Genomic DNA, 15,801 nt, shown 5'->3' with positions numbered 1-15,801 from the left:
AGAAGCTCTTAAATATCCAACCAGAAAAAATAAAATCCGCCAGATTAATTTATACACGAATATAATCTCACAGTATTTATGTCACTATATTGACTGTTAAAAAATTCTTACTTTCATTCGATTTAAATATGTACTGAATAGATGTACGAAAGAACTGGCAATATTTAATGTTACTGTAATGGTTTAAATTATTGTGAATAGATCTTCTCTCAATTTTTATCAAATGCACCACATTTAGCAACGTCTTAACATCATCCATTGTATCTTTTTCTCACACAGCCAGCATCAGCAACTACAGCGGCGTATGCAGCCACGTCGGCCACTGCAACTATGCAGGTGTCGCCAGCCATGTTGCCGGACACAGGAGGAGAGCTAGCAGGAGCCACAAGAGAAGAGGCGTCTCCACCTGCGGCACCATCCACAGTACCAGCTGAACGACCAGCTGCACCACATGTGGTTGAACCAGCCACGTCACCAGCCACAACAGGAGTGGCCAAGGAGGCCACAACACAACTGGAGACTATAGCGGTATTGCCATCCACAACACAACTTGCACCAGCAGCTGCAACACACGTGGCATCCCCCGCCACATCCCCGTTCACAACACATGTCTCGTCAGGCATGACACAAGTGACGTCGGCACCTACAATTGAAGTGGCATTAACACCAAAAACAAGAGCAATTCTCCGAGCCTCATCGACAGGCAAAACATCACTAGCAGTCCATCTAACCACAAAACGTGTAGCCTCCATACCTTTAGGGCAGGTGGTATCCAAAGCATCGTCGTCAGCCCCAACAAGAAAAGCATCCGCCATCTCCCCACCAGTCCTGTTGCCAGATACAGTACTCATCAAATCACCAGTCCTATTGCCAGATACAACACCCATCAAGGCACTAATCCTGTTGCCAGATACAGCACACGTTGTCTCACCAGTCCTGCTGCCCGATTCAGCACACGCTGTGGCACCAGTCCTGCTGCCAGATACAATACCCATCAAGCCACCCATCCTGTTTCTGGATACAACACACGTTGCGTCATCAGTCCTGCCGCCGGATATTCCACGTGTTCTGTCACCAGTCCTTCTTCCAGATACAACATGCATTCTCTCACCAGTCCTGCTGTCGGATACAACACACGTTCTGCCACCAATCCTGTTGCTTGCTACACAATTATTCGTGTAGCATGATTTTGAATGTCAGTGAAATACATCATTTGTTCTTGTGACACGTTTGGTTAAATAAAAACGAAATTTTATGTGTTATATACTGAGTCTATTTGTAATAATGCTGATATATGTGTATGGATACACGACACTGTAAGGTGTGTGAATAAATGTTAATGTAACCACCAATACATAACCTTATAGCCTTCTAGTACTTCACAATTCATCATAAGTAATTTTCCAGATGCCAGGTCTTCTGCAGTGTTAGTTGACATGAAATGAATTAGTTCTTATTTAGAAGTGAAATGCACGAATTGGAGTATTATGACTACTGTGCTAACGGATAAAAATATCTTTCATCGCTATGATTACACCGAGATATTGGAAAGTGGAGCACAGGATTACAGTTTTACAGATCGATCACATTTTCAATGAAATTTAAACTGAAACAAACTTGCTCTTTGCCTAGATAGGATACTTGATAGCAGTTAGTTTTCCTTTAAATTATTCGTAGGTATATCAACAGAGTCATTGATCCCAAACACAGTTTTGTGGATGTCGCTGGTTCTATTTGCTTTGTTTTATTACTCGCGTAATAACTAATATATGAGATAAAATATGTTGCTACGAAAAGAGCCCCGATATACTTTTTAGGGATCCTGTGCTGTGACTTCCTTTGGATCATTACTTATCAAGAAAACAAATTATATTACGTTCTTATTGTTCTGGATCTGGCTTTCTATTAAAGAAACATTTTTTCGTTACTGTAACTCACAATAAAGCTCAACATATCTTCCTTACTTTACAGTTATTGATAAGGTTACTGAAAATTATATTGTCATCAATACTGATGTTACAGTACGCAATGTTCGTTCATCATCAAAATTTTGCAGTGGGTTTTTGTCAACAATAAAACACCAATCAGTACCACGAATAACACGAAAGAAGATACTATTATCAGAGAAAAAGAAGTTTTTACTATAACGTTTGCCAGACCGGAACTACGCACAGCATGATTTGTTTTATCTTATGAAGGTAAAATATCTTTTTGCAATTTTAATCATATATTATCGGCAGCCCGCGTCCACCTGTAAAACAGATCATAAAATCTGCTGTTCTGCTCTGTAATTCCGAAAGCTGAAAGAAATGATTTTAGTTTACGACTATCTGTCCGCTTCTTTGCGGTATGATAGGTTTCATTTAAGGCAGTTTGAATGCGGCGCTGCAGCGGCTCGTTCGTTCGCTCGTAGCGCAGCTCTGCACCACGAAAATATTTAAATAATTGAAAATGTCTTAAAAGGATGGAATAAAATACCAGGCAAGCTTATTACAAATCATAATGCAAGTTTTCACTAAGTAACTCTATTCAAAACATTTAAACAGATTAAATTATTACACACCTTTACAATGAGCACTTACTGGCGTACGTCTCTCAATCTTGACAAAAGAATGCTACGCAAGCGTACAATATGACGTCACAGGCTCTTCCTACTCACGGAACTCGACGACAGAGGAATTAATGTTCGTTCACTACATATTCTCATCTATGTTTGATATTTAATAAGTATCCTCTGTGGCGGTTCAAGTACTCGCCGACACTTAAAAAAAACGGTACATAATTCTATGCATAACATGACACATAATTCTTTCTCTTTATTACTCTAAGTTCACACAATCGTTGTCCACGCAATTACAATCATCCAGCTCAGTTATTCTTTTCTCCTTTTTTTTAACACATATAATAAATGTTTTGCTAAGAGACGTTACATGGAGCAAGAGTCTGTGTGTGTCACATGCAAAATTTGACAAGTGCTGCATGATTGCATCAAATCAACCAAAACTACCATACTTGGACAGGAACTTTATTCTGCGGACACCCACCACACTTAATACAATACTCTAGGAAGAACTGATATGAGAAAGTTCGATTAATGCTGTTTAGAGCGGGTGGTATGAAACAAAGTTCAAAGATCTGATAACACATCTTCTGTGCTTGGAGGGCCGGAGTGGCCGTGCGGTTCTAGGCGCTGCAGTCTGGAGCCGAGCAACCGCTACGTTCGCAGGTTCGAATCCGGCCTCGGGCATGGATGTGTGTGATATCCTTGGGTTAGTAAGGATAATTAGTTATATGTTCTAGGTGACTGATGACCTCAGACGTTAAGTCTCACAGTTCTCAGAGCCATTTGAAACATTTTCTCTGTGCTCGTATGGTCATGATGTTGTCCCAGTTATATCTAAGCAATTGGGCACATGAATTCAGGAGTCCTTCCTCCTGCACGTTAAAATTCTAAATAATACAAATCGTAAAATGATATCAACCGCTGAAAATACACATTACTGGCTATACACGCTACAATTTTGTATATACTCTGGACAGTAATTGCAGTACCTACCTACAAACTTCCGGTCTTCGGTCCCTTATTCTCGTTTCCTGAGATGCTGCGAATATTGAATGATGAGAAATGCAGGGGGCTGAGACTCTTGCATTCCCACAATTTTGTCGTATTTCATCAGTTCACTGATACATTCCTTTACTTCCTTGCTGGTTCATGTAATGTTGTCAATCACGCCATTGCTTTCGTGTACTAAACCACTATCTGATTATAACGAACAAGGTTGCCACTTGATGCCTTCCTGATTCCCAAATTTAATGTGTAAAAATCTATAGCTCATATGTACTTGTTAATTTAGGTATCGAGTAAGGCAAGCCGAACATATTGTACAAAAAACAAAAAAAACAGAAAATAGTACAAACTCCTCTACAGTGGCTCCTTTCGTAGCGGTACATAGTAGAGTTTCTGCACATCTGAAATGCAATCTATGACCCATCCCTGAAAATCATATTACTTACAAACTGAAGAGGATCAGAGATAGTCAAGCTGTGAGAAATGTAGAACTCACGTATGCGCACACATTAACCGTTAGCAGAAGTGATCAGCTGTCATATAAAATAAACTCTGTGGTCTTGGTGTACTCAAAATGAATGCTGCAGCTGATTCCATTGCTTCAGCCCACAAAATGAACCGCTACTTCACGTTACCTTTAACCACAACTGAACAACAAACGAAACAGAGATTCATTGACTACTTCTTACGGGTAAACGACTGTAGCCACTGAAAAATTCTGTCTTAAGCATGTTACTTACAGTACCGTCAACAAAGGCATCAAATCAGCAGGGTCTACTGAAGCACGGGATACAACCCGTCGGCTTTGATCAATGACGTCATAGCTTGCTCATAGATATTATCTTTACTTTCCAACCATAGATAATATATCGGTTGTCTGCTGGGGATAAGAGCCACCATTGTACATTAAGAAGATTGATTGTAGTTTTAAAAGACAGGGCTAGATATTGCACGATTTTTTTTCGTATTCACTGATTTCAGTAATTGTTTGTTTGCAATTTATTCAATACTAAATGTCATTCTTAGTGTCTTTGAGACAATTTGGACTCATAGGTTTTTATTTTATGTAAATTTTTACGTTTTCACTTTCATTTGTAGGTATGGATTTGTCTATTCCAATGAACCTGGATGATTTAAAGGAGGCTGTGGGTGTAGACAGCATGGCCACGTTTCGATTTTTACAAATGTGTGGTCTTGTTGCCGGTTAAGTTCGATGTCGTGAGTGCGGTGAGTATATGCGCCTCACCAGTGGGTCCGCTCGCCGTACTCACGACTTTTTCGTATGGCGCTGCAGCAAAGATCGGTGGTGGCTGTCCAATAGACGAGCAACAAGGATCGAAATATCTAAGCTCGCCTTGAGGGATATTGTTGGTGTATGAGGTGTCCTGTGTGTCTGTGCGTGCATGAATGCCGTGTGAGTGAGCGTACAGTTGTAGACTGGTACTCTTTTTGCAGGGAAGTTTGTGGGGAATATTTAAAGTACAGGGGGCCGTTGGGTGGCCAGGTGTTATAGTCGAAATCGACGAGTCGCATTTTGGCAAAAGGAAGTACAACAGGGGGAACCTCCCGTAGGATTATGGGTTTGGGGGCTATAGTTCGAAGTCAAGATGTGCCGAATTAGTTTTTAAAGTAGTTCCCAATCGAATGAAGGAAGCTTTGCTTACATTAATTGAAAATCATGTTGTAAAAGCTTCCGTAGTGATTTGAGATGGTTTCTCTTCACATGCGGATTTCGGGATTAGGGGTTATCAGCATCATGTTGGTAATCACAATGTTAAATTCAGATGTTTATCCACTGGTGAACTGAAGAGCAGCATGCAAAGGTTATGTGTTGCGCTATTTTTGTCTTCCGTAGCACTGGTATCCTATTCATCAATTGACATACACAGGACAAATGAAGTACAGAATACCCATGTTACATATGTCGTCATCTCCCATGCGCTAGTACTGCTTCTCTGTTCTTCAGATGGTTCAAATGGCTGAAAGCACTATGGGACTTAACATCTGAGGTCTCTAGTTTACTAGACTTAGAACTACTTAAAGATAACTAACCTAAGGACAACACACACATCCATGGCCGATACAGGGCCCGATCCTGCGACCGTAGCAGCAGAGCGGATCCAGAGTGAAGTGCCTAGAAACGCTCTAACTCAGCGGCCGGCTTCTTTCCTTCAGTTGACCTATATACCTAAACTAAAGAATGGGATACAAATTTCACTGATGTCGGTTTTCTTGTCGTCGCTAGAAACACTATAAATTTTACTCGATACTGTTAGCATCCAAGACAAAAATAAAGACACAACATAAAAAACAAAAAAAAACTGTATCCCATTCTGAATCACGGAATATAAATTATGTGTGTGTCGTCATTTTCCTCCTTCCGTAGTTCAAGTGAGGTACAAGGTAAAGTACGTCAGTACGCCGATTTCCTTGCTTTCGTTAAGAGTATATATACGTCGGTCGACTGAAGAGTGGGATACAAATATTATGTACTTAGATCTTTCCGGCGTCGACAGTACTATCTATGTAAGAACAGAGTGTAGGTGGTAGCGGGGGCGAAAGAATGAAAGAATCTACACATGTAAAACTTCCATCCCGTTATTCAGTTGATCTATATAGTTCAGCTAAATAAAAGGATACTAATGCAAACGAAAACAAAGAAATCGACTTACGTTCAATTTATATCCCGTTCTGCAGTTAACCCACACAGCTCGACTGAAGTTCGAGACACTATTACATATGTGACGTGAGGTATTCTATGCCACCGCTACATCTATCCCTTCTTTTTCCTTTATTTTCCACTCTAATTACTACGACACAAACAAGCGATATCCTTAACATTACTCGCCTAGATATATGTCTACCATATTTTCTCTCTCCTGTATTCCCTTGTCTCTGAACACTCCTCTCTGCTGTTACATCTTCGTAACAAATGATATCTGGCAAATTCTGGCATCCTGGGTCAAAGCTGACGGGTTGTATCCCGTTCTTCATTAGCCCCGATCAGCACCTGCTGGAAATTATCTCGTCACAGTCCAAATGATGAATCTTATTATTGACCCATTTCTGTCCGGTGTAACCCATTATTTCAACCAAGTATTTTCCCTGAGGTTTGCATACAGGGACTAGTTAAGCCATTATTAAAAAAGACGTTCCCACAGCACCAGCTGATTACCGACCTATTTGTATTCTTCGTGGAATGTCTAAGGCCTTAGAACGTACAGTCTACGTCCAGGTAACAAACTGTCCAACTTCAAACAACCTACTAGACGAACACCAATCACGTTTCCGCCAACATCGTATGTCAACATTTTCCTTCAAAGAGATGCACGAGAGACATTTTCCAAGTAGTTCCTACTCTTCAGGAAAGCCTTTGGCACTGCTGTCTATGATATTTTATGGCTCCAAAATTGGAAGCCTAAATTTCTTGTCTAATGTAGTGCAATGGTATCGCTCATGACTGACATCTTGCCAGCAATGCTAGAAATTGGTTACCATGAGTCACAATGGCGGAGGGCATTATCAGGTGTCCCCCAGTGTTCGGTATTAGGTCCAACTTTCTCATCAGCTTTGTGCTCAGTTTTTTGCTACTGCAAATACGTCATCTACGTTGATGGCCTCCAGTTGTACATAAGTTCAAAAAGCAATAAAAAGCTTTCGAGAATCGCAACACCGACTTGTATGCGCATACAAAATGGGTGCAGGATATAGTGTTAAAACTCAACCCTTCCAAAACTCAAGAGGTACTTGTTGGTCATTCTAGGCTCGTTAGTCCGAAATATCGGGAGTACCTGCCTCCTTTAACTCTAAATGGGAGAAATTCCAACTTGTCTCCTTCAGTGAAGTGTCTAGGAGTAATACGTAAGGCAAATCTCAATTGGACTGAGCACGTAACTGCAATGTGCACGAAGTTATTAGCATCTCTACGTGCCCCAGAAATTATGTAAGGAGCTCTTCCTTTAAGACCCCTAAATGAAATTTGTTTACATACTTCTGCTTCTAATTATTGATTCTTGGGATGTTATGCTGCAAGCATTTCTCAGAAATGCTCGCAGGCCTGTAACTGTTTATGAACTCCTGTGTGCGTTATATCTGTGATATTTGACTTTTTGATCAGATTTCGCTATCATACTCAAAGCTGCATGCAAACAAGAGTAGGGGCACACATAGCAGCGACAACGTCATCCAAGACGGTGGACGTGAAGTTAGCTGATGACATCATTCAAGATGGCGGACGTGACAGCTGATGACGCAAGTACTGTTATTCAAGATGTTGGCTTTTCATGTGAAGTTTGAATTTTGGTGGGAAGATAGATCAGTTGGGCTACCTCCGCTATCCTACACCTCCTCCCCCAGAAAATGGGGGGAAGTTCAAATTCCATCAGGAAATTCAAACACACCATGGCAACCTCTACTAACCTAAGAAAATTGCGGGAAAATGGGTCACTTAGGCTACCTCGACTAACCTAAGTCATCCGACCGCCACCTCTTCCTATGGATTGGTGGGAAAGGACTCGATGTAAGCTTGACATAAGTCTTTATTTTGCATGCAGTCTTTATTTAAACAATTTGAGGCAGTACCGCCATCTAGTGTTGTTTGTAAATGGTGTCCCTTGACGGCCGTTTTTGACTCTTGGAAATAAAAAATGTCGCACGGAGAGATATCTGGTGAATAAAGTGGCTGTGGTAGTACTGAAATTTGTTTTGAGGTTAAAAATTACTGTACTGACAGAGCAGTATGGGATGGCGCATTACGAGCCATTTTTTCACAAATCTATCTTATACAAAGATCTTCAGTTATTATTAGACGAACCGTTTCTCGGTTTATGTTCAGTTCTTCTGCAATCATTTTCACAGATAATCTTCGATCAGATTGTTACAGTTCAGGCACCGAGGCCAAGTTGACATCCGTCTGTGAGGTTGACGGTCGTCAACTGCGGTCTTAATCCTCAACACTTGTTCTGCCTTCACTAAACATTTTATGCCAACGAAAAAATTCAGCTCTTGACATAACCCCTTCTCCAAAAGCCTTCTGAAGTTTACCGTAAGACGCCTGTTGTGTCCAAGCGGTTCTAGGCGCTTCAGTCTGGAACTGCGCGATCGCTACGGTCGCAGGTTCGAATCCAGGAATACGACCCAGCCTGGGCTGGGCTACTGGAGAGAGTAAGATGTGTACTATATTTATTTTGGAACAATTTAATAAGAGACGGATTTCACTTAGTTCATTTATTACACTGATGCAAAACACTCACTCTAAAATATTTGGGGTCACAATACACAGTCCGCAGACCTGCAAACCCCTCGTAAATAATGCAGTACATTGATGTACAAATTACACCTAAATAACCGAAATAACGATGTGCACTGAAGTCACGAAAACAACTCGTTAATTATCAAAATAACGCATTAAAAACGCTCTGCAGACATGCTCACTTCCCGTAAACTGTCCAAATAACACACAGCACAACAAACAGATCTGCTCACAAAATAATGCAAAAGACAAGCAAAGAATCCGCATATGCACCAGGTGTCACCCCTTGACCACTTCACCACACGCGATGCTACTGCACACACTGAATGTTGCGTATCTAACTAAGCTACCAAAATCAACACTCATCGATTTACAATGATGTCACCATTTTCACAGCTCGACACGAAAATTATATATTGCTACATTTGTATTTCCTTTTGTAAGATGAACAGTTCATTAACACATAAAGCATCACAGCATAAAGTTGATCTGGTTCATATATACTACATTATGAAAAAAATCTATTCTGCACATATAAGTGTCGTCAAAGTAATGAAACAAAAGTCGTACTGTTCATAGCTTTCATAATAATCAATAAAAAATATTTAAAAATCAAATACGCGCCAGGAAGAATTTTTGAACCGCACCTAGGTGACTCGTCGACCCAAAAGGAGGACTACTCCTTTGTTTTGTGTTTGGAACTGGGAAACTTCACATTATCCCTGTTCACAATGCCATTCATAGTTGGGGAGCCATTTAAGACAGATCACTCCTTTTATTTCAGGATGGAATCAGGTATCGAAAGGAAGTTTTCGATGAATAGTAATAAACTAGAAATATTTACTTTTTTAACGTCATCCAAAATCCCTTTAAAAGACGAGTACAGTGATAAAAAATCTATTTAGTTTTGGGTTTGAAACCCTTCACTAAGTAGTCCGAGACTCATTTATTGCGTTGTAAACACACTATTGCAGGGCTACATCCTAGTATAAAACCTTCTTAGTATTTACTTGCGTGCACTGCAGAACTAGCAGGAATTATGTCGTTTGTCGGTAGGTTGTGTCTCCTTCAACATTTCTTGCATGCAGATGTGTACACCAGTGAGGAGTAGTTAGACGTTCTGCTTCTATGCTTCAAACGCGAAAGCATTGTTGTCGAAACAGTATGGCGGTATAGGGATGTCTATCCTGATTGTGACTAGCCGCCGCGCCAGGCACTTGCACGAATTAATAGGTGGCTAATAGGAACAGGATGCTTCAACATCAGACAGAGGAACAGGACGAGGAGTGCAAATCACAGACCAGATGAAGGAGTTGTTCCTCATTGTGTCAGGGGAAGTATTGCGAAGATGTGTCGCATCAGCCAGTCGGGTGTCACTCGCACTCTGCCTCGACATTACTCCACTCGTATCACCTGTCATCACACCAGGCAACCAGTGGACATGATTTCCATCTTCGTATACAATTTTGTCAGTTCCCTCTGCAGCGACAGCGAGATAACGGTACGTGTGTTCTCCTTACCGATGAATTAACGATTTCGAACAACGGCAGTGTCACTTCTTCGAGTTTTACCTTCATTTCATCCTCTGTTGCGTAGAATATTGTGGTATGTTGATGATTATTACTTTAGGGAAAGAATAATCGCAGTTGTATAACACACATATTTCTTTACGTACGCGTTTGGCCTTTATTCTCTACAAGGCATCTTCAGTGTGTTCAGTTACTAGTGCTGTCTAGTATAAAAACGAAATTTAAAAACGCAGTTATCAGCAGAGGAACAGTTATAACAAAGGAGTTCCAATAAAACGTGTAGGTTATCATCCACGTAGTCTCCTACTGGAGATGCCTTGCAAAGGATAGATGCGAATCGTATATGACACGAAAACTGTGATGCGTTCATTGGTGGTGAGATGGTGCCAAAGTAATAAATATCAACATACCGTAACACGAAATTGTCAGTTCACATAACCTTCACTACGAGGCAGCTGAAAATCCACGTTGACATAGATACAGCACCAAGGACCGTAAAATGTAAACGTATAGTGCGGCATCACAGGAAATTCCATTGTGAGACCTTACTTCACCACGGGCATGTAAATCGGAAATACTTATACGCATTGTCTTACGAATACTCTACCTGAGCTCCTAGAAGAACTACCACCAGGCAAGCGACAGTGGTATGTCGTTCCAACACGACGGTTGCCCAGCTTAGTCTCCCCATACAGCGACGCGAATACTGCTAGGAAATCTTCCCGACCGTTGGACTGAACGGAATGCTGGAGACTGGACACTTGCTGACGTGTAAAACTACGTTTCTTGAGAGGTATTTGTTGCATGGGCGACAAGTCGTTAGTCTCTGTGAATAAAATGTTTAGTTTATTAAAAATGTATTCTCTATGATTCCAACTTCCAAGAGTACAATGTACGAGCGACAATAAAGTAATGAGACAGATTTTTTTGCAAGGTGTGGCAACCCTGCAGGCTTCTAAGGTACAATGTGTTTGTCCTTGGTCTATAAGCTGCTTCTAGTCCAAGCAGCACATCGATGCAACTGCTCAGTCGAGAGATCTGCCGTAACAAGTTAACACGTGTTTGTTTCTCCCGTAACGCAAATGGAACTGCATAATATTGCGCAAGGGTACGCCATTGTTTTTTGTATTAAACTGGGTGAAAACGCGATAACAACTTATGGTAAGCAAATGGCTCTGAGCACTATGGGACTTAACATCTGACAGCTGCATGGGATTAGCCGAGCGGTCTAAGGCGCTCCAGGCATGGACTGTGCTGCTGGTCCCGGCGGAGGTTCGAGTCCTCCCTCGGGCATGGGTGTGTGTTTATCCTTAGGATAATTTAGGTTAAGTAATGTGTAAGCTTAGGGACTGATGACCTTAGCAGTTAAGTCCCATAAGATTTGACAAATACATTCTTTAACGTTTGAGGTCACCAGTCCCCTAGAACTTAGAACTACTTTAACTTAACTAACCTAAGGACGTCACACACATCCATGCACATCGCTGGATTCCAACCTGCGACCGGAGGGATCGCGCGGTTCCAGACTGAAGCGCCTGCAACCGCTTGGCCACACCAGCCAGCTTACGGTAAGCTTCAGAAGGCTTTGGAGAGAAGGTTATGTCAAGAGCTCAATTTTTTCGTCGGCATAAAATGTTTAGTGAAGGCAGAACGAATGTTGGAGATTAAGACCCCAGTGGACGACCGTCAACGTCACGGCCGGGTGTAAACTTGGCCAGGGTGCCTAAACTCGAACGATCTGATCGAAGATTATCTGTGAAAATGATTGCAGAAGAACTGAACGTCAGCCGAGAAACGGTTCGTCTAATAATAACTGAAGATCTTGGTATGAAATAGATTTGTGAAAAAATGGCTCGTAATGCGCCATCCCATAGTGCTGTGTCAGTACAGCAATTTTTAACGTCAAAAAAAAATTCATTACTACCACAGCCACCTTATTCACCAGACATCGCTCCGTGCGACTTTTTCTATTTCCAAGAGTAAAAATGGGGGTCAAGGGACACCATTTTCAAACAACACAATTCAAGTCTGTTTTAAATACGCGCTCGAAGGTTCGTGAGCGTTAGTTACCTTTGAGATTGCACATGTTGAATTCATTTTACTAAAGAAAGCTTTTAATGTGAAAAGGACGCAGTTATGAACACCTCTAGGAGTTTGTACGAAATCGTGTAATACGGCTAGGAGAAGGTGGGTGTTCATTATACGACACTGCAGAAAGAATTGGCAGGAATGTTGCCACTGTACCTGATTGCTGGCAGCAGTCGTAAGAAGATAGGGCCCCAGAGTGCCACGTGGCACAGCCGAGAGGGAAGACCATCGCGTTTGCCGAATGGCCCTAGCGGATTGTTCTGCATCTGCAGCAATAATTTGAGCAGCAATTGGCACCACAGTGACACAACGAAGTGTTACAGGTAGTTTACTATAACGACACCTCTGAGCCAGACGCCCTGTAGCATGCATTCCACTAACCCCAAACCACAATCATTTAAGATTTCAGCGGTGTCAGGCGAGAGTTAATAGGAATGCAGGATGGAGGTTTGTTGCGTTTTCTGATAAATACCGGTTCTGCCTCGGTGCCAGTGATGGCATCTGAGAGGCTGCAACGAAATTGTCTGCGAGCTAGACACGCAAAACCTACACCTGGAGTTGTGCTATGTGATGTGATTTAGAATCGCAGCCGGAGTATTGTTCTGGCTATCACACGCACCCTGACTGCGAAACGTCCGGGAACTGATTCGATATATTGTGCTGCCATTCATGTACAGCATTACAGGGGGTGTTTTCCAACAGGATAACGCTCGACCCAATACCGCTTTTGTAACCGAGCATCCTCTACAGAGTGTCGACATGTTGCCTTGCATTGGATGACTTACGGGAACTCATCGGACGGCAGCTCGATTTTCACGAACAGCATTAACCATCCCTCTATTGAACGACCTTGTTCAACAGGGATGGAACTCCATCCCACAAAGTGAAATTCAGTACCCGATAACACAACGGATGCACGTTTGCATGCTTGCATGCTTGCAGTCATCGCTCTGGTTGTTAAACCGGTTATTAAAGTACAAGCATTTCACGTTTGCAAACCGAGCGAGGCGGCGAAGTAGTTATCACACTGCACTCGCATTCGGTTCAATCCCGCGTCCGGCCATCCTGAGGTAGGTTTTCCGTGATTTCCCTAAATAGCTCCAGGCAAATGGTGGAATGATTCCTTTGAAAGGGCACGGCCGACTTCCTTCCCTAATGCGATGAGACTGATGACCTCGCTGATTGGTCTCTTCCCCCAAACAACACAACCCCAACCCCAAATTTGCAACGATCTATGTCGCAAATTCATTAACTTGTAATCTTTCAAAGTTGGATACTGAATTATGTTACCTACACGAATATGTTCAAAAAATTGTTATTCTACATTTTTTTTTTTTTTGATATTGTGATTTTTCCACCACCGTATTAGTTCCTTATTTTCTTTGAATGAGAGTGTTTATCTGTACGAAGTGTAAATGACCGAAGCTTCTATTCCGGACTTGAGAAGTAGGCAGCAGCTGGGAGGATTGAAATGCGAAACTGTCTGACGAACCCGAGGTTGTTTCTACAAAAACGTTTGGAAGTATACACATCTGAAATAGTATTCCTAAGCCCAACCTGATGCGCCAGAAGTTATAATATGCCATAGTCCCATACACAAAAAATCATAGTTGAACGTGTATCTATATCGCCGTTTAGAAGAACGAAAAGATGACAGTTATGTTTCTAGTTATCGAGGCAGCATAAGACATGTAAACATACATCTGTTGCTCCTTAAACTGAGAACTATGGGTGTCCTAGGAAAAATGGTTCAATTTTTCAGGGCAAAATGAGGAACCATGCAGTGTTTCAACTAGCTTCCCATCAGACGGAATAATCAGTACTCTGCTACATGCCGTGTCCCCTCTGGATCTGGAAGCAGCTCTTCTCACGTCGACTCAAATACTTCAGGACGGAGACGATATTTTTCCGTATTGTCACTCCACTTCTTTCGTGAAATGTGAAGCTCCACTTTCCTGTGCCATATCCCATGTGAAAAGCTGACCTCGATGTATGCAAGCTCACCTGAAATATTCCATCTTTTTGCATTTCCGAAACATTCCACGGATTCCCTGCAGAATGATCTTGGATTTTGATCGGTACCAAGTGTCGCTGAATTCTTGAGTCTTTCACGTCCTTTGGTTCTCGGTTTACATGGGTCTCTTACATTAAACATGTCAGAAATCACTGATGAACAGCATTAAATATTATTCGATCAGTCTGCCGAGTTTCATGGGGCTCTCATACCACCCTTCAAAATGGTTCAAATGGCTCTGAGCACTATGGGACTTAACATCTATGGTCATCAGTCCCTAGAAGTTAGAACTACTTAGACCTAACTAACCTAAGGACAACACACAACACCGAGCCATCACGAGGCAGAGAAAATCCCTGACCCCGCCGGTAATCGAACCCGGGAACCCTGGCGCGGGAAGCGAGAACGCTACTTCACGACCACGAGATGCGGGCCTACCACCCTTCATTGACGTTGCACAAGGCTCTAATTCAATGAAGACGGTAGTGTGGCGTTCCATAATATGCGAAAGGATATGCTGAGGACACTTGACCAATTTCAGTGTGATAGCCAGAAGAATACTCCGGCTGCGATTTTAAATCACACCACACAGGACAACTACAGGTGTAGGTCTTGCGTGTCTTCGTTGCAGCCTCTCAGCTGTCATCACTGGCACCGAGGCTGAACCGGTATTTATCAGAAAACGCAACAAACCTCCATCCTGCATTACTATTAATTCTCTCCTGACACCGCTGAAATCTTAAATGACGGTGGTTTGGGGTCAGTGGAATGCATGCTACAGGGCGTCTGGCTCAGAGGTGTCGTTATAGTAAAGTACCTCTAGCAGTTCGTTATGTCACTGTGGTGCCAACTGCTGCTCAAATTGCTGCTGCAGATGCAGAACAATACGCTAGCGCCACGCGCCAAACGCGATGGTCTTCCCTCTCGGCAGTGTCACGTGGCAGTCTGGAGCCCTATATTGTTGCGACTGCTGCCAGCAATCAGGTACAGTGGCAACATTCCTGCCAAGTCTTTCTGCAGTGTCGTACAATGAACATCCACCTTCTCGTAGCCCCATTACTCGATTTTGTCCCAACTCAGTCAGGTGTTGATAATTACGTCATTTTCGCCTTAAAGGCTTTCTTGAGTAAAATCAATTCACCATGTGCAGAGGTAACTAACGCTTACGAACCTTCGAGCGCGTATTTAAAACAGACTTGAATTGTGTTGTTTGAAAATGGTGTTGTAAGAGGTCCATGATTATAGAATTTGTTGCTAGCGCACTCGAGCTGATGTAATTTCGATGGATTGCTCACGTGCTGCATGCGATATGTAAGGTATAAGAGAATCTGAGACCAAAGAGCAGTGTTGA

The 15,801-nt window shown here is 42.2% G+C and overlaps 1 protein-coding gene across 1 annotated transcript; it reads right to left on the bottom strand.

Moving 5' to 3' along the window:
* Window positions 1–251: 251 nt before the first annotated feature.
* Window positions 252–1,007, bottom strand: LOC126278740 (circumsporozoite protein-like). Its single transcript, XM_049979016.1, has one exon. It carries the CDS (start codon window positions 1,005–1,007, stop codon window positions 252–254), a length of 756 nt encoding a protein of 251 aa, XP_049834973.1.
* Window positions 1,008–15,801: the final 14,794 nt, after the last annotated feature.

The sequence above is a fragment of the Schistocerca gregaria genome, chromosome 6, assembly GCF_023897955.1.
Source record: "Schistocerca gregaria isolate iqSchGreg1 chromosome 6, iqSchGreg1.2, whole genome shotgun sequence".
Lineage (NCBI taxonomy): Eukaryota > Metazoa > Arthropoda > Insecta > Orthoptera > Acrididae > Schistocerca > Schistocerca gregaria.
Note: the sequence above shows the minus strand (reverse complement) of the source record. Positions and strands in the feature narration are given on the sequence as shown.